The 24,664-nt window shown below is 51.7% G+C and overlaps 1 protein-coding gene across 2 annotated transcripts in view; it reads left to right on the top strand.

Moving 5' to 3' along the window:
- The first annotated feature begins 442 nt into the window (after positions 1–442).
- Positions 443–24,664, top strand: part of PPP2R2B (protein phosphatase 2 regulatory subunit Bbeta) — a 65,430-nt gene continuing 41,208 nt past the window's right edge. Inside the window, exons 1-2 of one of the 2 annotated variants that reach the window (XM_088063559.1) lie at positions 443–564; positions 701–778. In XM_088063559.1, the coding sequence (XP_087919685.1) occupies positions 555–564; positions 701–778 (88 nt within the window). In that variant the 5' untranslated portion in view covers positions 443–554. Of the gene's footprint in view, positions 565–700; positions 779–20,923; positions 21,087–24,664 lie in introns of those variants that run through there. The other variant, XM_005523717.3, reaches the window with a different exon arrangement.

Below are 24,664 nucleotides of genomic sequence, written 5' to 3' on the forward strand. Positions count from 1 at the left end.
GGAGCATTGGTAGATGATATCCTAATTTCCCTCAGAGAGTCTTAACACAGAGTATTGCTGCAGCAGCAAACACAGTTGAAAGCACTACAGCTTAATAATAAGCTTTTCAACAGAAATGTCTGTAGTAATCTTTTGAAGCAGCTATAAGGCACTTGTGATTGCAGGCAGATTTTGAGGAAGGTGTTATAATGTATTATAAAGCAGCTCCATGCTGCTTGGGTTCATTGCCAAACAGCTCACAACTACACTGACCGTAAATGTGAAAAAAGATTCTTGTGGTGGCAGGAGTAGTTCTTTTTTCTCATTCCACTCCCTCTTTACTGTGCTGGAAATGACTGGGAGCATTAGTATTCTGATGGAGGGAGGCTGTGACAAAGACCGTGACTACAGGGCCTCCTGACTTCTGTGCTGCTGCCAGTGATGCGGAGGGGACTGACTCCGACAGCTCCGCTTCCCAACAGCCCTCCATGGCGTGGGGAGAACAGAAGGGTGATTCATAACACAGGCACCATGCTCTGGGCTTTCAGAGCTAGCTCTGAGCATTGCACGGAACTATGACACCAGGTGAGCAGATATTTATCTTCATTCAGAGACTGCACCTTGTATGTGCATGCCTGTGCATGTATGTTTATTTAAAAAAGGACAAGCTATGGACCAATGTGATGATTGTGTCTTCTTCCTGAATGTCTTTTCTTGGCAGGATTTGGAAGCCTCATACAGGATGTGCTGTGGTGCTTCAGTCAAGTAAAAGGAACTATAGATACTGGGGTGACAGAATGTAAGTTCGTTTTTCCTTTCGTTGCTGTGACCAAAAATAACTTGTCACATACATCTTTCCTAGCTGCTGTGCAGGGAGGTCGTTCGCCTGCTGTTGGGAGCTGCTTGTACAGAGCTAAGCTACTCTTCTTGGTTTCTGCCCTCCTTATGTACTCGTGCATCTGAAAGATATGGGTCTCTTAAATTAACTGCTGATGCAAGAATTCATCTGAAGGCATTATAGCTAAATCATATCAATAGCCTTTGAAATAGATTTTTTTTTTGGTTTTCAGCTGTTATTTACAGAGTTTTTCAGGAAATGATGAGACAGCTTCTCCAACTATAACCTTTACCAGAACCAATTCTGGAACTGAGATGGGCTATTGGACACACTTCTTCTATTTTGTTGTGGTCCATGAAGTGTGATGACTTCTTTAAAAGCACTTAGTGTCACTTGTGAGACTAAGAGGACTGAGTTGGCTCAGGCCTCTGAGAGCAGAGCTCTGACTTCTCCTGGTGGGAATGCAGTGCCTGGAGTGCTGTCACCTGTCCTGCTTCAGCGACTGTTGTTACGCTGCTTTTCAGAAGGGGGTTTCAGTCTGTAGTCTCTAGAGACTACAGTGGTACACAACACTCAGAAGGAGATCTAACAATTTCTTAAATCTGTAGAGAAAAACACCACTATAGTGATTAAAGCCAAAATATTTTTTTACTGAGGGATTTTGTTGTTTTTTTGTCTGTTTGGGGTTTTTTTGTTTGGTTGGGTTTTTTTTCAAAATTATTTAAAAGTGTTCTCAGCTTTTATTGTAAAATCTGCAGATCATTGTAACTAGTCAGGAGTACTTGTTTGCTGCTTTAGGATTAGTGAAATGTTAAGTTGCCTCTTGCTCTCTATTCTTTTCTTAATGTAACCATTTATCAGCTGAGGGCTATAAGCTTTTTTATTTTTTTTTACCACTGGAGACTTAGTGGATGAATCCAGAGGTATGATGGCAGGAAAGGACTCCTTTGACTTTTTCTTGGGGTAATCTGGGCTCACAGAACAGTGTAGGCTGATGAATAACACTTAAAAACAGTATTCAGTAAAGCTAATAATAAAAAGGTGATACCATTGGTGCATTCAACCTGAACAGACACAAACAGCGTGACCATGACCGAGGAGGAAGCTCACACGAGTGTTACATGTGGGATGGGCTTTGGTTCTTTCAATGCTGCCTTGCATTGCTATGTGAATGCACATGTGAATAGGTACTAACTTGTGTACATCCTCATAAATTAAGTAATAAATGTGGTATTACAGATGCCTCACCTTCATCAGAAGTTTTTCCATAACTTGTTACTATTATGCTAGTCTTTGCAGCACATTTTTGACCTTCAGAACTCTCGGTAACATCCAAGCATCCTGAACATGCACAATGTGATTTTTTTTACTGATCAGAAAGCACACAGTTGTGTACAGTCAGGCGAGATGTTACTATCACTACAATGCTCTGCATCTTTGAATGCAGTAGAGCCTATCTCCTTCAGCAGAATGGACTGTCATTCTGGCTTTCAAATGATAATTCAAACGTTGCCAATAGTAATTCTGCATTCATTTTGTGATAATTGTGTGCTCTTATGCACACAGAAGCCCCACAAACAGATCTACATAAACCACCTCATTTCGCTCTTTCCTTATTCGTTGCTTTCTTTAACTTGGAAAATGGTGTCACAGTCCGTGGTACTTGTCCGAATGAAACCAGGGGTGTAATGGATCCTTTAACTAAAGCCACTGTAGGGATGAATGAGCTCCCTTGTGCATAGATGGGAGGCCTGAGACATCTTTCAGCTGCTCAAACACTGATTTCAGTGTTAAATGTGAAGTACATGACGTTGCTGACTGCCATTGTCATATCGCAGTGCTTTGAACTACATTTCAGCACTGCCAAAAGAAAACAGGTTTTAGAGATCTTGCCTTATTCTGATATATTGATTATTAGGAGTCGACTGTAGAAAACAGATTAAGGCGAATTTAAGAGGTGAATTCTCCTGGAGGCTGGTGCGGGGCTGGCTCCGGGCGTGCGGCAGTGTAGGGACACGCGTCCGTCCCTCCAGCGCTGCTGGTGCCGGGGTGCGCTCCCCGCCGGGCGGCCGGGGGGGCTGCTGCGGCCCGCTGCTGTGCGCATCCCTGCGGGACCGGCCCGGTGCTGTGCGCATCCCTGCGGGACCGGCCCGGTGCTGTGCGCACCCCTGCGGGGCCGGGCGAGCCGGGGCTGTGCGGATCCCTGCGGGGCCGGGCCGGGCCGGGGGTGTGTTGGCGGGCGGGACGGGCTCTGTCAGCGCTCCCGGCAGCGAGCGATGCTGCGGGGCCGGGCCGGGCCGGGCGAACCGGGGCGCTCCGCTCCGCTCCGCTCCGGCGGCAGTGCGGGGACCGGCCCTCCCCGCCGGGCTCTCCCCGCCGGAACCGGCCGGGGTCCTGGCTCGGTCCGGCGCGGAAGATGAAATGCCTGTGGCGGTACCTGCCGTACCTGCTCCGGCCGCACGGCGCTCTCCGCTCCGCCAGCTGCCACGGGCAAGGTACGCGGGGCGCGGGGGGCGGGGGGGCTGCGGCCGTGCTGCTGAGCGGCTCCAGGGGCGCCGAGATTGTAGATGTGGCCTTAAAAGCTCCGGATATTCCCGAGGAAATGGAACGATCCTGCTGCCGTGCTCTGCCCAGCTCCGGTCACCCGACCCCTCTCCCGCCGTCAGCAGAGCGCGTTTCCAGGTCTTGGAGAAAGAGCTCTGCAGCAATCTGGGAAAAAGGAAATGTTCTCAGCAGCTTCAGCTTTGCATTTCCAGGGTAGGAATGCAAAGTAGCGGGACTGTGTTTGCCGAGACTTCCGTGGGACTCTCTCAGCGGAGAGCCCATTCTTGCGGGTTCATCCTCGTGTGACGCGGTGTGAGAGCTGCGGGACGGCTCTGCGGGTCATCCGCAGGCGCCAAACAGGATTTACATTCCCAGCACTGCTGCTCCCCGTGTGGAATCACAGCGGGTTTCCTCATTTGCCCTAAACAAAATCAGTTAATGAGGAAAACCATCACCCTGTCACCCAGTTTTCTGCAGACCCATTAGTCTGTGTACACGACTGAATTTCCAGCCCGACCCAAGAGGAAAAATCCAGGCGAACGCTGGAGGGATGTTCGGTAGCTGAGGATGTGGAGTGGGAGGGGCAAGCAAGGAGCACTTGGCAGCAGATGATGACACTCCAGGCTAAAACTATTACAGCTACTCGGGTTGCTGTAGTTCAATCCAAGCAGACAGTATAGACTCTTTTGTTTTAAAGTTTCTCTGAATTTCTAAGCAGATCAAATTTTCCAAATAGATATCTGACTCTGAAGTTCTTTCTTTGAGAATTTTCCTGAAGATTTCGTTTTCATGTTGACTTTGTCCAAAGGTACAGTTCCTTAAGATATCCTGAACGAGTCACTTGTGGATTATTTTACGGGAACAAGTAATTCAGTGGAGAAGCACACCTATGTGCTATTTTAAGGGAGGTCATATGACAGGACTAAAGGGAAAAAAAAAAAAGGACTTAAAGAAAAAAAATGCCACACTGGTGTGCTATGCATTCTTCTCCATAGCAAAAAATAAAGAGAGAATGAAGCTTGAACAGCACTCTCTTCTTATTCCATTATTAGACGCATATGATAAACTCTGGGTAAAACTGAGGTCTGAGAGTTTACAAGACCCTGTTCCACCCTAACTCATTAGCAAAACCAAAAAGAGAACCCAGGTAAGAGCTGCCTCCTGCCTGAAAAGGCAGTTTAATAAATAGCTTTTAAAAACCCAGCGGGGTAAATATTATGTATTTGGCAACGAACGTTTCTTTCAAGGCCTCAAGAAGGGCTGGCACCGCGCTGAGTCTCTGCCTGGGCTGCAGCTGCCGGCACACAGCGCAGGGACTGTCTGCAGCCAGGGTCTGAGCACTGCCCGCCGTGCAGTCTCGCTCCTCCCTGCCCGTGGGGACACAAAGTCCTTGTCCTCGACCTCCAGCACCCCCGAGAGCGCGCACAGCCTCCGGAGCTGTCCCGAGTGGTGCCTGCTGGCTCCGTGCCCACTGGCCCTGGGGAGCTCCCCTCCCTCCAGCAGCGCAGGTCTGCCCTGCAGCAGCTGAAACAGAACCAGAATTTACATTAGATCTTCAGAAATCACATGAGGTTCCAGATTACACACTGAATGTCAAGAGGTGAATTCTGAGATCCCTGCTGCTTGATAAGGAGGCAACTCCTCCTTCACCTTTTGAGTAATTCCTGTGACTTTTCCTGTTTGGAAGTTATGATAATTTCCAGAGTATTTGTATAACAGTACCCTGGCTCACAAACACTCCGAAGAGTGGTATGAGGCCCGTGTTTCAGCAGCCCTGAGGTAACTCTGCCTTGTTTTCTCTGAATCCTTTTACAATTTTCTGGTTTTCCACATCTCTAGTTCGTGTCTAGGCTCTGAACCAGCATTTTAGGAGGTTCCACTGGAGGTGACATGAAGGCCAGGATGTTCAGTCGCTTATGTTAGAGCTGGTACTAAAGCTTAGCTCAAAGGTGCCCTTAAGCTAGACAGTTGGCTTTGTAGGGGTCTTTAAGATGAAAGCTCAGCCAGAGGCACCTCAAAACTAAGCTCTTTACCTTAGGGGCACCTCTAGGCTTAGCTTTTGGCTTTTGAAATATTTTTGAGTGATGCATGTGAAAAATAGTAATCATTTCCTCATACACTCCAGACAGCAGATTCCTCCATGGGTAACCACAGAAAGTGGGATCCAGTTTCAGTGGGATAAGTAGGACAGGCCATTAACAACACGGTCTGCTTGGGAGCTGTTCAAAATGTGCCTCACAGCTCCTGGCCCCTGGCACCAGTGGGATGGAGCGGTGAAGGGACCAGCTGGCTGGGGCTGCTCACAGTCCTGGCACAGAGTAAACCTCAGTCCACGTGCAGAAGAGCCTTCACACAAAATCATTGGTCTGCAGTGAACCTAAAATAGTCAGTTTTCTGGTTTGGAGACTTTGTTTTTATAATGACTTTTACACTTATCACCTGCTTGTCAGTTTTGCTCTTGCTGTGTTGAGCGCAAGTGGGTTTATTTTCCTGGTGAGTCATTCCAGTGGTTCCAACCTGAGTTAATCAGGCACCAGGAGGTGCGAGCTGCATGGAAGTCCTTATGACTCTGGAAGGAAACCCACAGAAATTAATTTTACAGCAGTCCTAATTCTACAGGATGGTGTGTGAACTAGAGGAACAGTGCGATTGTAAAAATATGCAAATATGGTTTGGTGTAATTAATGGTCCATAATTACATGAAGAGAGGCCATTAATGTAAGGCTGATGGAGTAGAACACTGAGTTAAGATTGAGCTTTCTACAATAATTACACATCCTGATTTAGCTGTTTTGCAGTTTCTCATTCTGAATGCCACATCAACCCTAGCTTTTGAGTGACGAACATAGACTGGCTCTAATTTTAGGTCTTACATTTATCAGGACATGCACCACATGCAGGAGTCCAGCTTCCTGCTCAGTCCATTCCCTAATAGTAAATGAGGTTAATTCTGTGTGGCCACAAAGAACTGGACTAGGGGGCTTGGGGGAAAATGGCTAATTCCCTATCCCAAATACAAGGTGTAGTGTCAAACTGAAGCAGTGTGGAAATTATTTCTTTTCACAGGGAGCTTAAGGCCTTGTTTCTGTGATACCCATTCCTTCTCTTTTACTCCTGTTTGCCTGAGGGAGGGAATCCCAGAGCATGGCCCCGTTGCTGTAGCAGTGCCTGGTGTGAGGCAGGTGATGTGCCGCAGCAGGGGCAGGAGAGATGCAGGTGCTTTGTTGGGCTGCTTTAGTTTGAGACATGATCAGCTGCGTCCTGACAGGACGTGGTGGGGAGCTCCCGTGCCAGAGATGCTGCTCAGAACATGATGGGATGCCCACAGCCTCAGGGACTGGGGTTCAGGCTGGCAGAGGTGCAGGTGGCTCTGTTTTCTCCAATGGGGATGATCAGTGCACCTGTACTTTTGTTGTGGTGACTCAGGAGCTGGAATTACCTCTCCTTAGCTGCTCCGATTGCACTTCCCTTGCACTTTTCCTTACACTGCCCATATTAAGGCTTTTATAAAAAATAACATTTTTGTGTCTGCTGCTGCCCCGTGTATGAGCAGGTTCCATCCCCATGTGAACACTGGGCTGGGAGCTGGGAGCTCATGTGAAAACCAGATAAATGGGAGCAGAGGTCTGAGCTTCCACTGTGCTCACATCAGATCAGGGTGTAATTTTTTAATTATTAAGAGTGGCATTTTGCAAAACTTTTAATGCCACATGAAATTGCTTTGTGTCTGCAAGTGAGCTCTGATAGTATAAACATTTTTATACTGAGGCCATGATCCCCCACATGATCTTACACTGTTGTAAGTTTACAGCTAGAAATGATAAAGCTCTGCTTAAATAGGTGTTTTTTAAGGGAGGAAAAAGTAAAAATCCTGGTAGCCCCTAGGCTCAGGCAGGGCCTGATGTGGAGATCAGCTTTCATCTTTCCAAAATCTGTGTTTTTGCACCTGTTTCCTGGATTCATGACCTCATTTGTGCTCTCTCAAAGCTGTTGAGTAGGGAGTGGGCTTGAATTTTGTTTGAGTCATGGCTGTGACATTGAGCTGCTGTTTTAAAAAAAAATAATGTTCACGTGCTCCCGTGACCCTTCTGAGAGAGAGAGAGGAAGCATTGCCGAGGGCATTGTTGGGGTGTTCCCTTGGTGTGAGCAGCGGGCAAGGCCACAGGACTTGTGTGGAGAACATGGAGTTGTCTGTGACCAAACTTTGGGGGTGGTAACTGGAATCAGAGCACACCGTGGGCTGGCTAATGGGACCACTCATCATGGGTGGAGTAAACTGGGACAAGTCTATCCTTTTAGCTTTTGCTCTTGAACAATACCTTTTATGCTGGCTGGCCAAGAAAGAGAAAATTCCTGACCACACAGTTCATTAGAGGGATTAGAGCTGAATATAGGGCAGGAGGTGCTTCTGCTGAGGCTGGAGTCTTGAAAGTTTCGATTAAATGCAGTTGAAATGGTGGCTGTGGATTAGCTCTGCCAGGAGGGGGTCATGAGAGATGTTTGTGGTTTGCTTAAGTAACTCCTTGAGGGCGTTGTGGGTGGTCTGAGCTGAGGCTTTATCTCCAGGCCTCGAGGCTGCAGATTTTATCTGAAAAAAAACCAAATGAGCTATTACTTGTCAGGTAATAACTCCACCTGTGGGGAGATGTGTCTGCTGGACAGGCCAGGAACTCAAAGTGCTGCTCAAAGATACACCTGGAACACCCCGCTTCCTGCCGCGTCCCCGACCCCGCGTCCCTGACCCCGCCCTACAGACCCCACCTTACAGACCCCGCCCTACAGACCCCGCCCTACAGACCCCGCCTTACAGACCCCGCCCTACAGACCCCACCTTACAGACCCCGCCCTACAGACCCCGCCTTACAGACCCCGCCCTACAGACCCCGCCCTACAGACACCGCCCTACAGACCCCGCCTTACAGACCCCGCCCCACAGACCCCGCCCTACAGACCCCGCCCTACAGACCCCTCCCTACAGACCCCGCCCCACAGACCCCGCCTTACAGACCCCGCCCTACAGACCCCGCCCCACAGACCCCGCCTTACAGACCCCGCCCTACAGACCCCGCCCTACAGACCCCGCCCTACAGACCCCGCCCTACAGACCCCTCCCTACAGACCCCTCCCTACAGACACCGCCCTACAGACCCCTCCCTCCGCACCGCCCCATGGCCCCTGGTTCCGCCCCTGGCCCCGACAATCGCCCCCCCGCCCCGGGTGCGCTCCCTCCGGCTGCCGGGCGGGGGAGGTCTCGGTGCCCGCGGGGCCCGGGTGCCGGCCCCGGTCCCGGTGCCGGTGCCGGTGCCGGTCCCGGTTCCGGTGCCGGTCCTGCAGGGGGCACCGACAGCCTCGGCGGGCGGGGTCCCACGGGCAGGGTCTCTCCAAGGCCGGAGGCGGGAGCGGCGAGTCGGGCACCGGCCGCGCTGGCTCCGCCGCTCCCCGGGACCCCTCCGGATCTGCCTTCGCTGCGGGGGATGCTCGGAGTGACCGACCGGCCCTGACCCGCGAGACGAGCGCTCGTCTTTAATGACACAACACGCCGCTGAGGGATGTTTTTATCAAAAATTCTTTTACTTGTGAATGCTCCATTCCGGCGTTGGAGGACTTTGAAAATTATTTTTCTTCTCCCCCAGTTTGTGCCAGGATGCTGCTCCCCTCACCTCTCCTTCTGATCCCATTCCTGTGTGACCATCGACCTCTGCAGGCTTCCTGGAGCTCAGACCTCCCGCGATTTTCCATGTCGAACGGCTCCAACAAAAGCATAAACCAGATTATAATCACATTTCCAAGATATCTCTGGAGATATTCCATTCTGTGACTGTATTTTCCTCACTACAGATAGGTTCAGCTGTAGCTTGCCAGCGTTCCCCTGTTGTCTATATTTAGTTAATGCTTAAATCAGCACAAAGGTGCCTTCTGTCATCCCTCCCACTCGGAAGGGACCTGATGGAGGTTGCAGGGAAATGCTTCAGAGCGAGAGGGAAGAGCAGCTGGCGGGGGCTGAGCTTCAGAGCCGATCTCAGGCTGTGGCTGCCTTTAAATGGAGTTATTTTAAGCACTCTTGGGGAAGGCAGCATGGTGAGTGTCGTGCGGTCAGGATGACCTACCGATAAGAACAAACAGGGGAATTGTCTCTGTTGTCCCTGCCACAGGTAGCTTTGTATATTGGCGGAATCGCTGAAACCGTTCTCCTGCCCAGGCCCAGAGCCAAGGGGGCTCATTTCCCCCAGCGCCACGGACCACGTTTGACACAGCCACAGGCACAGCTCGGTGTCTCTGATCAGACCCAGAGATGTGTTTAGCTGCTGTGCTGGCTCAGTAGAGCAGATGGGAAATACCCAGCCACAGCCTGCAGCCCCTTTGGTTCTGGGTACCATCTCTGCCAAGCCCACCCAGGAATGTCACAGGTCACCACATGAAGGATCACAGGAGGGCCACACACGGGACTCAATGAAAACATTAAAAAACCCCATAGTTTGAGATTTAACTTTTTTTTTTTTTTTTTTTTTCCAAAATGAGGTCACAAAAAAGGTCTCCAAAATTCCTTAAACATGTCGTTGTGGTGGAGCTGTGCAGGTGCACTTGCTGTATATGAGATGATGCTCTTACTGTGAACTCCTTGTGTTACACCAGTCGCGCAACAAGCCGTGTTTGATACTACGTTCTAAATAATTTTCTGACATGGATTATAAAAGAAAACCAGGCTGTCAGAGGCTGATTTGGCTATATTTGGGAAATAAACACACTCAGCTTTGTAAAGCCATATGGTGGATTTATTCGCAATCAGCAGTTCCTTTCAAATGCAAGTTCATGTCACTTGGTAATACATTTTCCAGTATACAGCTCAGCACTCTGTTTTCTGTTTCCTCTTCCAGCGTGTGATCTGGGAGCAGTCAGCTGGCTGCAGCCATGGGCCACCTCTTGTCTCAGCAATGCACATTCAGCAGGATAATTAAGCATTTACATTAGTGAGTTCTTACCAGCTCCTGTGGACTTCATCAGCCGTTTTTGTCCCTGCTCATTTCCAGTGCTGCCAGCTGCTGTTTTCCTTTCTGGGCAGCGCTGCACAACGGTGCAACTTTTGGCTTGGTTTCTTCTGGAAACAGGGCCTAGGACCCTGCATGGAAAGCGTGTCCGAGCAGCCATCGGAGCCACTCTCCTCCACTGCTTCAGGCACTTGCTTGGCAAAGCTCCAGCCCCGGGCTTGGGGTCTCAGAGGCACCAGCTCTGTGGGAACATGGACAGGGGGACATCCTCCTTGTGCTCTTTAGGGTGGAGGGCAGTCTCATCCTGAGGGAGGGGGCTCTCTGTCCAGAGCCAGTAGCAGAAATGCTGGGCACCAGCTCCCTGGTGCTGCCAGGCAGGGCCAGCATGCAGGCAGGTGTGCTCAGCACCAGAGCAGGGCGCATCCAGTCCCCATCGCGGCTGTGCTGGCTTCAGCGGAGAGCACAGGAGCCTGTGTAGCTGTGAGCAGTGGGGTGCACTGCTGCTCCCCGTGGAGGGACCTGTGTCCCCAGGATGGGGCCCTGCAGGGACTTCAGGAGGGCCACCAGCCTGGAGATCTGGAGCTCTGCAGCTTGTGGGAGGCCAAAGCCATGAGCTGCTAAGAGGCGTTCATTTTCACAAGATGAAGGATGGCAGTGAAAATTCCTGGTACGCGCGCGAGTCCAGGCCCAAGGACACCTGGTGCAGAGCCAGGAGCAGGGCTTGGCCCCGCGCGGGGCGAGCGGGGGCTGCTCAGGGCTGTCGTGTGCCCCCAGGGGTGTCCTGTGCCTTCCCTGAAGACAGACGATTCCCCGTGTTCTGAGGGTTCTGTGTCCTGGCTGCGAGCATGTGCACAGCTGCACGGCAAAGGCACTGCCTGCTGCTTGGGCTGCCCTGGAATTTTCTTGCCCTTTTTGTGCTGGCTTTGTAATTTCTCAAGGATAATTGTCCTTGAGATGAAATATATTGCAGGTTTGCTGTGTTTGACATCACTCCATGTATTGTTGAAACTTAAAATTCACCCTGATGAATTTTCATATGTGAGTCTATGAAAGCCACGGGGAATGTTTTTGATGGACTGCCGTGCCCGTATTTTTCTGACACCCATTTTTGGAGGGCAGGAGTGAGGTGAACCTTGCTGTTACATCTTTGACATTCTGTTCTCATGAATTTGGGTCTCAGGAAAACGAAGCACCGGAGCCTCTTGGTCAAAGCCTGTTGGCAAAAGATGTGTATGCTGGTGGTGGATAGGGCTAAAACAGACTCTGCAGTTGGCAGGATGAAAAGTGACTCTTTCTTGTGGGTTGTGGCGGGTTGGAGCTAAGCGTGGGAAGTGCTGGGGACGAGCCAGGGAGCCGAGAGCTGCCGGGGGAATGCCTGCAGCCCGTGTCGGGGAGCGGGGTGCTCGGTCTTCTGTCCAGGACATCCTCCTGTGGCAGTGCCCTGTGAGTTGCAGTGGCAAAGGGAGTTGCTAATACGTGTGACCTCGTGTGAAATACACTGTTCAGCCGCCTCTTTGTAATGAGCACGAGTACTTTATGTCACAATCAAGGTGAGAGTGCTACAGGCTGGCACTCAGTAGCTGCACGTAGCTGCTGTGAAGGATGGGTGTGCAGCATTCCCTGGGCTGCGCTGGGGCTCCACAGAACACGTGAGTGCATTGATGGTGTTCATGCTAATGAATCAATTACTCTCCATGCATGGATGTTTCTCCCTTTTAATGTTCAGAAATCACTCACAAACACAACAGGAATTGAATCAGTTTTGTTTATTCAATTGGATTAAAGTAGCTGTATTCCCATCTTTACGAGGACAATTGGATTTAACATTACCTTGCATATTGTTCCACTCTCATCTTTGGGGGAGTAGTTGTCTGCTTTAGGAAGTAATATTTTTTAAAGGACAATAAAATCTTAATGACCACATCATCATATTTCAGTGTAGACTTCTGTGCCTAATGTCATACTGACCTCATTGCTGATGTTGTTGTCATACGTAATTCCAGGAAAAAGCCTTGGGAAAGGCACGTGTGTGTGTGTTCCTGTGTGCTGGAGCCCATGCGCTGCTGCTTGATTCATGGCTGGGTAGGGGCTATTAGATTTCCTTCCCCCGGGCATTTTATAATCTGTTTAACATAACACAGTCGTTTGTCTTGTTTGCTGACTGCTTAACAGATGGATATGTGATTTTCATAATTACTATAAGAACGTTGATAAGACGTGATATCTTTTATTAATTAACAGTTTTCCAGGTTTATTTTTCCAAATGACACGGGATACATTATATGTAAATATTAGTGACATACAAATATTAGCTTTACAGCACTGGCATTCTGAGAAGTCAGGCGAACTTTAAAGGCTCCCCGTGGTGTCTCTTGTTTTTCTTTTTCCCCCCTCCCCTAAGCTGTACTTCATGAAGATTCTTTGGTAGAACAGTCGGCTTTATATTTTGTTCAAGTCTGGTCTCCCCATAGTGTAAGGAAAGCGTAGACCTGGCCCGTGTCCCAGGCCATCCTCTGTATTTATCCTGCCAGTGCAGTGTTCTTCCAGCCCATTTCTGTCCTCGGGTGATACTGACATCCCACCTTTCCTGCTGGAGATCTCCAAAAGTGGCGATCAGTGTCAACAAGTATGGGGGCTGTACACCACACAGAAAATAAAGTTTTTCTCACTGTGGCCACAGCTGCTCCTGGGAGCTCTCCCTGCCCCATGGCTGAAGCGGAGCCTGGAGAAAGGAGGTCAATTCTCCTGGGACATGGTGGGAGGCTGGCAGTGCCAGGCAGGGCTCCCCAAAGTCACACCCGGCGCTTACACTGGGACTTCAAAAAGGAGGTATATTTTTGTTTTGTGATGAAGTAGCACTTTCTGCTGCCTGGGAGGGGGGCCAGCAGGGCCCAGGGCCCTCCCAGGGGTGGGAACCCTGGCCAGGTCCAGTGCCACCTCTCCAAGCTGTTGGTTTTTGCTGGAGGCACCTGGAGGACCCAAGCGTGAGGAAGCACAGCCCCAGGAATGATGCGTGACACCAGAATGCTGAATTTCAGGTGATCCTGGAGAATGAGACCGACGTGGGGTGAGGTGGAGAGCAGGGCTGGGCAGGACAGAGCAGGAGCCCAAAGGCTGGAGCTGCTCTGGTTGCTGTGGTTGGGCACTCCCTGTCTGTGGGGCTGTCACAGAGGAGCAGTAACCAAAGCGTTCGTGAGCCAGGCCGGCTCTCTGGTGCTGTGCTGGGTTCCAGACCTGGTTTGTCATGGGCTGTTGCCAACAGATGGGGACCCTCTGCCAGGGCAGGGGGAGACAAAGTAGTTGGGACGGACCCTTGGCTCATGCTGGCTGTTGCTTTGTGAAGTACCACTAAAAATTGACAAATTCCCGTTAATGTGGAACCAGTAGGTGAGTTGATCACTCCTTGCTCTCTCTTGGCTCTCTTGGTTCCCCAGCTCTCAGCATTGCAGCAGTGGCTGTATTTTGTTTTACCCCATTTTGCTCTTTGCACCAGGCTGATTTTGGGTCACCATCCATCCTTCTGACAGCTGTGGAACTTCAGCTAATCCCTGTGCAGGTCAGGAGTGCTGCTCTGCCAGACACACAGCTTCCTTTCCTTTGGGGAGTTAACTCTCACTGATTGGCCTTTGTGCTTTCCATTTTGTAAGGCTGGCCAGGCTACATCTGTGTGCGCTTTGCTCTTCTGCTGCTGGGTGACATCTGAGGACAAGCAGAATTATTTTTATAAGGTAGTAATCCCAGCCTCAGAATCCCAATGCTCTGAAACTTACTGTGTTTGTGTTGTAAATGGGCAGCCCTATTTTAATTTATAGCATGATTTCATTACTTTTTGATGTGGGACATATTCAATTAACTGAAGGCTGTGAAGTAATTGCAGTTTAGGAAATACAATTCACAGTGACCTGGATGTGTTGGTGTTTCATTGATGAACATTTTTTCAAATAAAATCCACCTTTGAGGCCATATGAAATTTTGCATATTAATTGCTAATTTAACAGAATAAATGCTAAATAGTCATTCTTGCAAATAATGTACCAGGATGTGCGGGGAGACATCTGGGTGCCCGATGTAAATACGTTACATGATAAAGTTTGCTTTTTCAGTACTCAGACTTATCCCTGTTTCTCTTATCCCTGGTTCTCCTGATCATCAGCTGATGAATTCAGCCTGAGACTCCCTCTCATGGTTCTCTGGTGAGCAATGTTCCAGCGTCCTGCTGGATCCTCTGTAAGGCCCTCAGCACACTTTGCTGCGTGTGCGCCGTGCTGCTGGAACCTGGGCTGTGTTCTGTCTCGGGGCTCCCAGAAGACCTGCACTCGTGCCCTGCAATGTGTTTCACTCCAGACACACAGCCAATGTGTCAGTTTTCCACTGTCACCTTCCACTGTCACTTGTGGTGGAGTTTGTTACTCCAGGTAAAACCCAAACCCAGAGGAGCAGAGGAAGCACCGACGTGGACAGGTCTCAGCTGCAGCATGGCTCAGAGCAGCTGCTTTCAAGTAAAAACTTATTCCTTAGCATAGGCTATGCTACACTGCTTCAAATGCTCCAGTACTGAAGCATGTGGCCTTAATCTGCAGAAGTGGCAAATCCTATTTACTGTGTAAGTATTTAAGCTAATTATATCTCTGATGCGAGAAACACGTGACAAGCTGTTCACACTGTATCCTCTAAAAGACATTGATGTCTCAGACCCTCATGAAATATTCTGTGCCTCATTCCATTCTTGGGGTATTGTATGTGTTCTGCAGTGTATTTAGCTTAGTAATAATATGGAGGAAATAAGTATGTTATGGCTGGATCATTTGTAGCATAGAATAAGAAATAATTCTTAGCAAGTTTTTCCTGGAAGCACCATGTTTATGCTGCTGTTGTACGGGTGCATTGTATTGTTGCTGTGCCGCTGTTGCGTTATAGGAGGAATCTGAGGAACTGAGGAATCTGATGTCTGGGCTTTTCTAAAGCCTGGCATAAAATTCTTAGTAGGGAAAGACTGCATCTGGAAAGAGCTGCTAAAATGCATTGGAAGCTGGTTGGTGTAACTGGAGGCAGGAGGGAAAGCCCTTGGGGAGCAGCTGTTCCCGGGCCAGGCTGAGTGTGTGGCAGTGCTCGTTACTGGTGCGCTGTTAATCATGTACAGCTTGTGCCAGCACCTGTAACAACACGGCAGGGGTCATGGCCACGTAGATCAATTTATCATTTGACCTTTGGGAGGCAGAAATTTTCACCTACTTTGCATTCAATTAACTGATTCTTCCCTTTTTTGCCCCGAGGTCTTGACTCTTGCTCTCCATCATTTGGGAAGAAGAGCTTGTCCTCTGCATGCAACCTGGCTTCCCAATTTTCTTGATATTGGTTTAATCCGGTAAATTATTTGCCCTCCTCAAGTCATGCTAATTAAGGCTCATATAACTGAGACTTCATCACAGAAGTGGGTTATGACTTCCCCAGCTTGCTTACGTGACTTACAGGAGGAAACATGAAAAACAAACTGACTTAGTGCAGTGAAGTCACAGTCAGCTCTTGCTGTGCTGCAGGAGCACAAAAGCAGGGCTCCAGAGCACAGTGGAGGGTGCACAGGGGCTCAGAGCATATTAACATGTGCTGGGGGTTGCAGGCCTTCCCTGGAGACCATGCAGCAGCCCAGCACAGTCTGCAGGTACAGGGGATGGTCCTACATGAGTCATTGACCATGAAGGTGTCCCTCCAGAGGGGGTTTACCCTCCATGCATGTCCCTCCATGGCTGGATGGGAATGGACTTTGTTGGCTGCTGCTCTTCGTGAGCCTTGCCCAGGCTTTCTAGGCTGGAAGAGAGGAGCGTCAGTCTCTCTGGGTGCTCCGCTGGCACAATATTTATAAACTGTCTGTGAAGGACTCAGTTGTCTGTGGTCCTCTGGGGACTGAGATCCCTGACCTGGTGTCTGTGTCTCTGGCCATCCCAGGGAACCTGTGCCATTGGGTGTGTTCAGCATGGGATGGTGAGGAGCTCTGGGTTCCTGTAGGGTGTGCAGCATGGGGGGCTCTCCCTGAGACAGCTTCTTCCTTATGGAGTTGTCCCTTAAATATGGGCCCGGCAGCCACCAACCCAGGTGGCTGACACAAATTATATGTGGAGAATAAGAGTATAATTACCCCATTTTTGCTGCATAATTAGCTCTTCAGATCTGTGGAGCTAAAGTGCTGTCTCTATTGCAATCTGAGCTGAAGGACTTGGAGCACTGGACATGATAGGAGAAATTGTATAAGGGCTTTTTGGGCTCTCCTCCTCAGAATACTAATTGTGTGCCATGACCTTCACCCAGATCAAAGACCAGGTGTTGGCTCTGGTATGAGATGTTGAGGGGAGTCATGAAAGCCATGGTTTCCCTTAGGAGATGGGCTTTCAAAGCATCTCAGACCCGCTCAGTGCCGGTGGAAGTGGCCACCACCTGCACTGCTCCGTAGTTTGATCAGTCTACAAGGCTGAGATGCTGCAGAGGATGTCCTGCTTCCAGGGAGCAGTTCCCTGTCCCACCCTGGAGCAGGGGGATGTTCCACCCTTGGGATGGGACAGAGAGGGGGCAGCAGTGTCTGCCTGCAGCTTCAGGTCACTGTGCTGCTCACAGAGCTGAGGCAGGCAGAGCACAGCACCCTGAGCTCACTCACAGTGCCCTGAGCTCATTCACAGCGCCCTGAGCTCACTCACAGTGCCCTGAGCTCACTCACAGCGCCCTGAGCTCATTCACAGCACCCTGAGCTCACTCACAGCGCCCTGAGCTCACTCACAGCACCCTGAGCTCACTCACAGCGCCCTGAGCTCACTCACAGCACCCTGAGCTCACTCACAGCACCCTGAGCTCACTCACAGCACTCTGAGCTCATTCACAGCACCCTGAGCTCACTCACAGCGCCCTGAGCTCACTCACAGTGCCCTGAGCTCACTCACAGCACCCTGAGCTCACTCACAGTGCCCTGAGCTCATTCACAGCACCCTGAGCTCACTCACAGTGCCCTGAGCTCACTCACAGCACCCTGAGCTCACTCACAGCACCCTGAGCTCATTCACAGCACCCTGAGGCTCTCACTGCCAGCCCTGCCCTCTGTGCCGTGGGCAGGTGCTGGCACCAGTGCTTCTCCTCACGGGCTGACCTCTGGCACTGTCCAGAGAGCTGGGGCCCCACTGAGGGGCACTTAACCAACAGAAATAATGCTTACAGGTTTAAAAGAAATCTCGTTATCTATATTTAAAGGTTAAAAGATGAGGGTATTGTTTTAACCCAAAACAGTAATTAGGAATAGATTTAGTGCTCATGGACAGGAGGGTAAAATAAATACTGTGAAGGAAGTTCTGTACGGAGCATAAAATTGGAAGTTTGATTCAATTATTCTTCACACCCTGTTTAGATCCCACAGAAAGCTGAGCGTGGAACTCTTCAGCCTCTCTAATTGAAGCAAAAAATCATTGGAGTGGAAAGTGTCCTAGCTCTTCAGATGTCAAAGTACAGAACACGGTGGACACCTGGGGGTTTGGGAAACTGTGACAGCTACAAGCTGACCTTTGGCTAATTTAATCCGCAAATGTATTCCCGCCTAGGACAGCTAATGTTTTTAGTTATTGTAAAGGCTTGCCCCTGGATTTAAAAAAACTGAGAATAAATGGATTTCATGATGCAGCTCCTATGTGTGATGCATAACAAACAGCATAACAAACAGTGTGATGCTTCTGGATCTGTTCAAATGATACAGTGTATTGTAAAACTTTGCAGAATTTATGAATACGTAAGTATAACTCATGCACAGTGGGAGAATTATTTTTGCTTCTTAATAAAGGAGAAGGGACCTGGCACTTGTTAAAATGAAAATACACTGAAGATGGTGTCTTCTGAAAAGGAAGGGAGGTCACTGGTTGTGTTTGTGATATTCATGGGCATTGCAGGGGCTCATTACTCAGCTGGGCGTTGCCTTTGACCTGGCATTTGGCATCTGGGGTCTGACGGGAGGAGGTGATGTGGTACAATTGTTTATTCAGAATATGTTTTTCTTGTTTGAAGCTGCTCTTGCCTCTTACAGGACACCTGCAGGTGAGTGTAGCTTGTGGACAGAGGGAACCCAGTTCCTGGGGATAGCGTTGTGATGCGGTTTTAGTCTTTTCCATCTCTCTTTTCCTTCTGGAGGTCCTTGTCCTTCTCTCGGGGACTGGACACCACAGACAGAGGTGTCACTGACTCGCCCAGAGCCAGCAGCAGTTCCACGTCCTGTGGCGTGCTGGGGTCTGGTCTGCTGCGCTATCGCATGCACAAGGAGCTGCCAGCAACACAAAAGTGATTTCTGAAGCATGATGTCAGTGCTGTGGCTCTCTTTGGCCTGCAAGAGAGTTTTGGTCAGCATATCTCTGCTTTGTGCCACAAGGCCATGGCCAGGTTGTGTGCCTTTTCACAGGGAGTGAATGCAGACTAACCTGCGGCTCTCACCCACTGCAGCCAAGAGCAACCTCAGCCTCAAATACAACGTGTTTTCTTGACTGAAATGTGCCTGGTGATTATAGCAAGTAACTCACGTTCCAGGATGATTCAGTGAAGGCTTGGGCATGGAGACCTTAGGCTTATGCCTGTCTGATGAATGCTTCTGGCTTGTCACATTAGCAATCCCTGTGTTAATGAGTGCCCTGTAACGTGATGTGGTTGACTGACAAATCCTGCAGTTATGTGTGCATATGAGTAAGTGCCAGAGTTCTCCAAGGTGCAGTTTTACAATGTCTTGTATCAGCCTCTGTGTGACAGCATTTCAGAAAACGTCCTGGGGAGGCAGGCAGCTGTGGGCCTGGGAATTCACCTTTCCTCATAAGGTCACAATGGGGAGAACAAGCTTTCCTTCTCTTGCCTCTTGTCCGAGAGTATCCGTAAACTCCTCCAAAAGGCGCGTGGTGATGTGCTGGGTGTGCTGGTGTGGTTGTCCAGCACGGGTGTGGAACGTGCTGTCCAAAAGATGTGCATACTGGAGGTACTGGAGTCCTTGGAGCCTTCTTGCTCAGAGGTGCTTCTCTACCGTGCTTCCCTAGAATAAGCAGCCCCCAAGCAGGCAGTGAATCTCAGCAGAATCTCTGAGTAAATCTCAGAATAATAATAATAATACAGGCTATAAAGTCTTGCACCTTTCCAATGAAATTTTAATTATGGTACTACAGTCGGGAGAGGAAATCAAGCTGCAGCATACCATTGCATTTACAATGTTATCCACCGTCTTTGTCCATTCCCTCTGCATCCTCCTGTTCCTGTCACACTCCCTGCTGACGTGGCCCTGCCCTGTCAAGCAGCTCCTGTGCTGTGGCACACCGAGCTCTGCAGTTCCTCCCTGGCTCGGGGGTCTCGAGGGGTGCTGCAGTGGGCACACGGCGTGAAGGTGCCACGGGGCCGTGCCCGCGTGTGCCAGCTCCCCTTGCACCCGGCAAGTGCCCAGCACCGATGAGATTCTTGTGCACGGTGAACCAAAACAGCGCTAAGGTGGGTCTGGACAGCAGTATGGAGCAGTGGGGTGCTGTGGGGTGCAGCCCTGGGTCAGACCCCTGGCTGTGTCCATGCAGCCATTTCCCTTCAGCAGCTGCTGAGCAGTGGAGAGTGAGGTCAGAGGGGACACCGTGGGTCAGACTGAGAGTGGAGAGTAGTGGCGGTTCTCTCACTGCTGCCCAGCATGCATATTGCTGCCTGGCTCGGGATTTCTTGTGTCCTGATGCTGCCTACTTCCAATTTCAGGTGCTGGAGTTGAGGGAACTTGCCCCCTGTGAGTTTCCTCCCTGTGTCTGCCAGTGGCTCAGCCAGTGCCAAGGCTTCCTCCTGGACTCTACCAAGACACAAAACTCTTCCAGTGAGCTGTTGTTTCCCTTAGGTGTGTACCAGATGATGAGTCCAGAATAGAGCCCGTCCTTTCAGAGATGTGCTCCCTTCCCCCATAGCCCTTGCGTTCATCCTCTTCTTTAGACGCCACCAATCCCCCCATTCACACCGACCTTTGTGGTCATAAGTCACTGAACATTCCTACCCCCTTCCAAAGTCAAGACAGGGTGAGCCTGGGCCAACTGCCCGTGGGCACACACCTCCTTAGCGCTGCTGGCATGACCACCTCCGTGGCCCTCACTGCCTCCCCCCCCTGTCCCGGGACACCCAGCTTTCACATGCTCTGGCTCTGCTAAAAAAGGGTCTCCTGAAAGCCTCAGATGGGATCTTGCGTTTGGGGAGGCAGGTCAGGGAGGAGCAATCCTTCTGCCTGAAGGCTGCAGGAGCTCCCCCAAGGACAGGGGTGACCAGCAGGGGCAGTGACGCCCCGGGCACGAAGGAGCAGTACCCGGGGCAGGTGAGTCACCAGGTATAACAGCGTTCCGAGGGAGGTAGGGCGCGTCCCAGGGCAGGAGCATCCCCCGCGGTGGGAGCATCCCCGGGCAGGAGTGTTCCCGGGGCAGGTCTCCGAGCAGGACCGTGTTGGTGTTGGTGTCGGTGGCCGGGGCCGCGCCGCGCTCCGCCCGCCCGCGCGGTGCCGGTCGGTGCCGTATGGGAGGAGCCACCGGGCACCGCCGCCCCTGCGCCCCCCACCCCCCCCGCCGCATTTGGCGGCCGCCGCCGCGGGGCAGGGCGCGGGGGGGGATGATGGATCCGCGGCTGCGGCTGCTGACGCCCCGCGCCCGCCTGCCCGCCGTCAATGGAGGAGGACGCTGAGACCCGTAAGATCAGCAGCAGTTTCCTGCGAGACCACAGCTATGCCACGGAAGGTGAGCCCGGCCCGCAGCCCCCGGCCCGCCCGCAGCAGGTGAGGCCGCACCGCAGCGGCCCCGCCCCCCCCCCCGCCCCGCCGCCCATCCCCCCGCGCCCCCCGCCGCTGCCCCGGGACCGGCAGCGCTGCCCCGCCCGAGCTGCTCAGCCCCAGGGCGGCGGCCCCGGGGGCTCGGTGCGGGCGCGGCGGTGCCGCTCCGGTGACTCAGCAGCGCCGGGTGTCGCTGGGTGGGCTCCCCTGGGCCGGGCCGGTCCCTCAGCGCGGCGGAGACGGCGGAGCCGGGACACCGAGAGCCGCCCGCAGCAGCGCCCTGGACGCGGCCGCCCCCATCTCCCGCCCCGGGGCGGCCGAAGCCTCGCGTTCCCGCCCTGTAGCGGAGCCCCCAGCCCTGCCGGGCTGCTCCAGGAGCCCCTGAGCCTCCGTTCCTCCGGCTCCGGGAGAAACGGGAGTCCCGACCCCTCCGCAAGCCCTTCCCCGCTGGAGCGGAGCCCGCGGGGCCGGAGGGATGCGGAGCTCGTCGGAGCCAGAGGGATGCGGGAGGTGGCAGCGGTTCAGGATCGGTTTCCTCAGCCCCTGAGGGCTTTCGAGGTGCTGCAGGTGGCTGAAGCCGCGCGGTGGGGTGCGGGAATACTGCAAACGCTGGTGCAGGTCTCGTCAGTGGAACAGTTGTCTCGGGGCTATTTTCACTACAAGCTGCTTCAGGAAGGTGTATGAATTCTGACGGCGTTGCAGATGCAAGGATATGCCAAGGCTGTTGGACATAGATAATGTCACAGCCCCGGTGAGGCTCGTGGTGCATTTGAAAGTGGTTTCCTGTAACGGCTCAAGAGCAGAGAAGATGGTGTGGCCATGTTCAGTTCAGGCATCAGGACATGAGCTCAGCCTGCACATGATGCTGCAGCCACCACAAAGGCAGCTCCACCAGTGAGGGGTGAAGGAGGGATGGGGATGGAACTGCTGTTGCCTCTGCTGTCCTCCCCGGTAGCTGAACGGCTGTCAACTTCACATCAGCTCTGTCACAACCTCCCTTTGCTCTCTCGCTTCAGGAGGGAAGTGCAGCTGATGTAAAGCAAAACTGAACCCCCCCCCCCCTTTCTGGTAGCACTGACACCTTCGACGAGGCTTCAAAAACCGGACTCCATACCAGAGTCTGAGCGGGCTTTTTCATAGCTTAATGAGTAGCCAAAGAGGCTTTCCCCTACTGTGTCATCCTCAGACTCAGAGGAAGCCAGACTTTGGGAATTTTGTCACATGGCTAAAGGAGGGTTTAGCTAGTGGGAAATCTTCGGCTTGATGTAGTAATGGAAAGCTTTGGATACCTGGTGAGCGTAAGAAATGGTGGTTGGTGTTGCTTGTGTGTAGCTGGAATGCGAGTGCTCAGCATGAGAGCCGGCAGGTGCCGGGGTGGGATTGTCCTGGGGAATCCCTGGCTCTGCTGCTCTCCTTGGCTGTTTCACACTGCAGGCCTGGGGCCCAGCAGGACTTGCTGTGGGGCCAGCTGCTGAGTGCACTGTGGGGCTGGGGAGTGGGCTGACCTGCCGTGGGGGCTGAGTGATGGACCTGTAGAGGCCACACCACGCTGATGGGACATTTCTGCTGAGAGAGGTGGTGCGAGCCAGGGCTTCCAAGAGGGTGCTGTGGCCAGGATGGGACTGAGCTCCCACACCTCCCAGTTGTCTGGCTCACATCACCATTTTCTCTTCTCTAGGAAGGATGAATTTGCTGTTGCTGCGTTCTAAAAAGCAACTGCAACAGCCAGCGAATGTAAAATCGGGCTATGGCTACCTTGTTGTGACCTGCTGAGAACTCAGGTTTCCTGGTGGGGAAGGGTGGAGGGTTGAGATGAGCCTGCAGTGGTTTCTGCCGGTGACACTGGGAAGGCTGGGGATTTCCAGTGGTTAGATCCAGTTTGTCTGTAGTCTGTGGCTGTATGCTGGCGTTTTCAGAAGAACCTTGTGCGTCGTACTAGGGAACCGTAGCAATCCTCTCGGTAGAAATGAAACAGAGACATTTGTGCAGTAGATGACTGAGTCAGCCAGTGTGATCCTTGCTGCGGTGGCAGGGCAGGGGGGAAGTACAGCAGGGGATTTAATGGCTGTGTATCAGCCGGGAGTTTTTCTTCACACTGTATAGAAGTCCCGACTCCATGCAATGGTGCTGCTAGAGGGAGGCTGACTGCACTTCGAAATGGTGGATTCTGATAAGATAAAAAAATCAGTTCAGTTTTATTTTTTTCTACGTGTGAAAGCAGCGTATGCCTGAAACACTGTGGTATCTAGTTGAGAAAGAAGAAAATACTTCCAAATGCTGTGCAGCAAGTGCAGACTTGCTTTGGAAATGAAGGTGTCTCTGGTGTGTCAGCTGAGGGAAAGAGCCAGGTTATGTAATTCGCATTTAGTGAAGTGTCGTTGTCACTTAAATAGGTCTGGTATTTTCATGCAAATATGGGGTGAGGATGGTATTTCACAAATGCACATTTGAATGCCTTGTTCTTGTGCAGCTCAGAGTATTGCTGAGAAGAAACGGGCTCTTGTGCGAAATGGACGCGGGTTGCCAGGGAGGTGCTGAGGTGCAGCCCACATCCCCAGCCGTGTCACAAGGTCCGCCGGGCACAGGGGGCAGGGTGAGCGGGTTCCAGGGCAATGCCAGCTCAGATCTCAGAGCACTCCTGCAGAGCAGCAGATCTCCCATGAAAAATGTTCAGAAAATATGCTTGATTTGTTCTTGCTTTGCATAAATCCATTTTCATTGACAATTCTGCTCAGTGCCCAGACAAAAGTAGGACAAATTGAGACATTTGAATACAAACAACCTTTGGAGCAGCTTCCACTTCTAGTTGTGCTTGTTGCAGATATGGCCTCAAGGGTCCTTCCTGCCCCCTTCCACAAGCTGGTCCGTTTCAGCAGCTGGACCCAAAACGCCCGTCTCCGTCAGGCTGTGGGTGTGCAGCAGTGCTGTTCACCTGGCATGTCTCAGAGCTCTTGCAGCAGCTGATGGTTGGGTAAATACCTCCAAACAAGAGAGGAATGACATGAATGATCCTTTCCGTGAGCCCTGCCCTGAGCCCTACCCAGCCCGTGTGCTCAGCAGCTTCAGGTGGGACAGGAGCTCAGTCCTGGTTCATCCCAGTGGGACAATGCCTCGTATTGGTCCTCCATGTCTGTGCACACCTGCCCTGTTGCAGGTATCCTCTGACGAGGGAAGGATTCCGAGCACCAGGCTGGCCTGGGGGCTGTGGGTCCCTCCTGGGGCAGGGCCAGGCTGGCGCTGCCTGTCCTGTGCTACATCTGTGAGCTCAGTCAGGAGCACAGCCCATCTCCTCACAGGCACCCGGCTGTTGGGATGGAATTCACCTCTCCAGCCTTGTCCCTGCTCCCGCCTGATGCTGCTGGATGTCCTGGGCTTGGTGTGGAGAGCCCACAGGCCTTGGCCCCACAACAGCTGGGCAGAGTCACCCTTTTGCACAAAGACGTGGAGACATGGAGACAGAGCCCTTCCTGCCGGCATTGTTGTGATGCAACAGACAGGAACTCTTCCAGGGCGTGATGGGCACCCTGCACCCCCAGGGACCTGCTC

This window comes from Pseudopodoces humilis, chromosome 17, assembly GCF_049639895.1.
Source record: "Pseudopodoces humilis isolate 2021_Gansu_Grassland_sample_001 chromosome 17, ASM4963989v1, whole genome shotgun sequence".
Classification (NCBI taxonomy): domain Eukaryota; kingdom Metazoa; phylum Chordata; class Aves; order Passeriformes; family Paridae; genus Pseudopodoces; species Pseudopodoces humilis.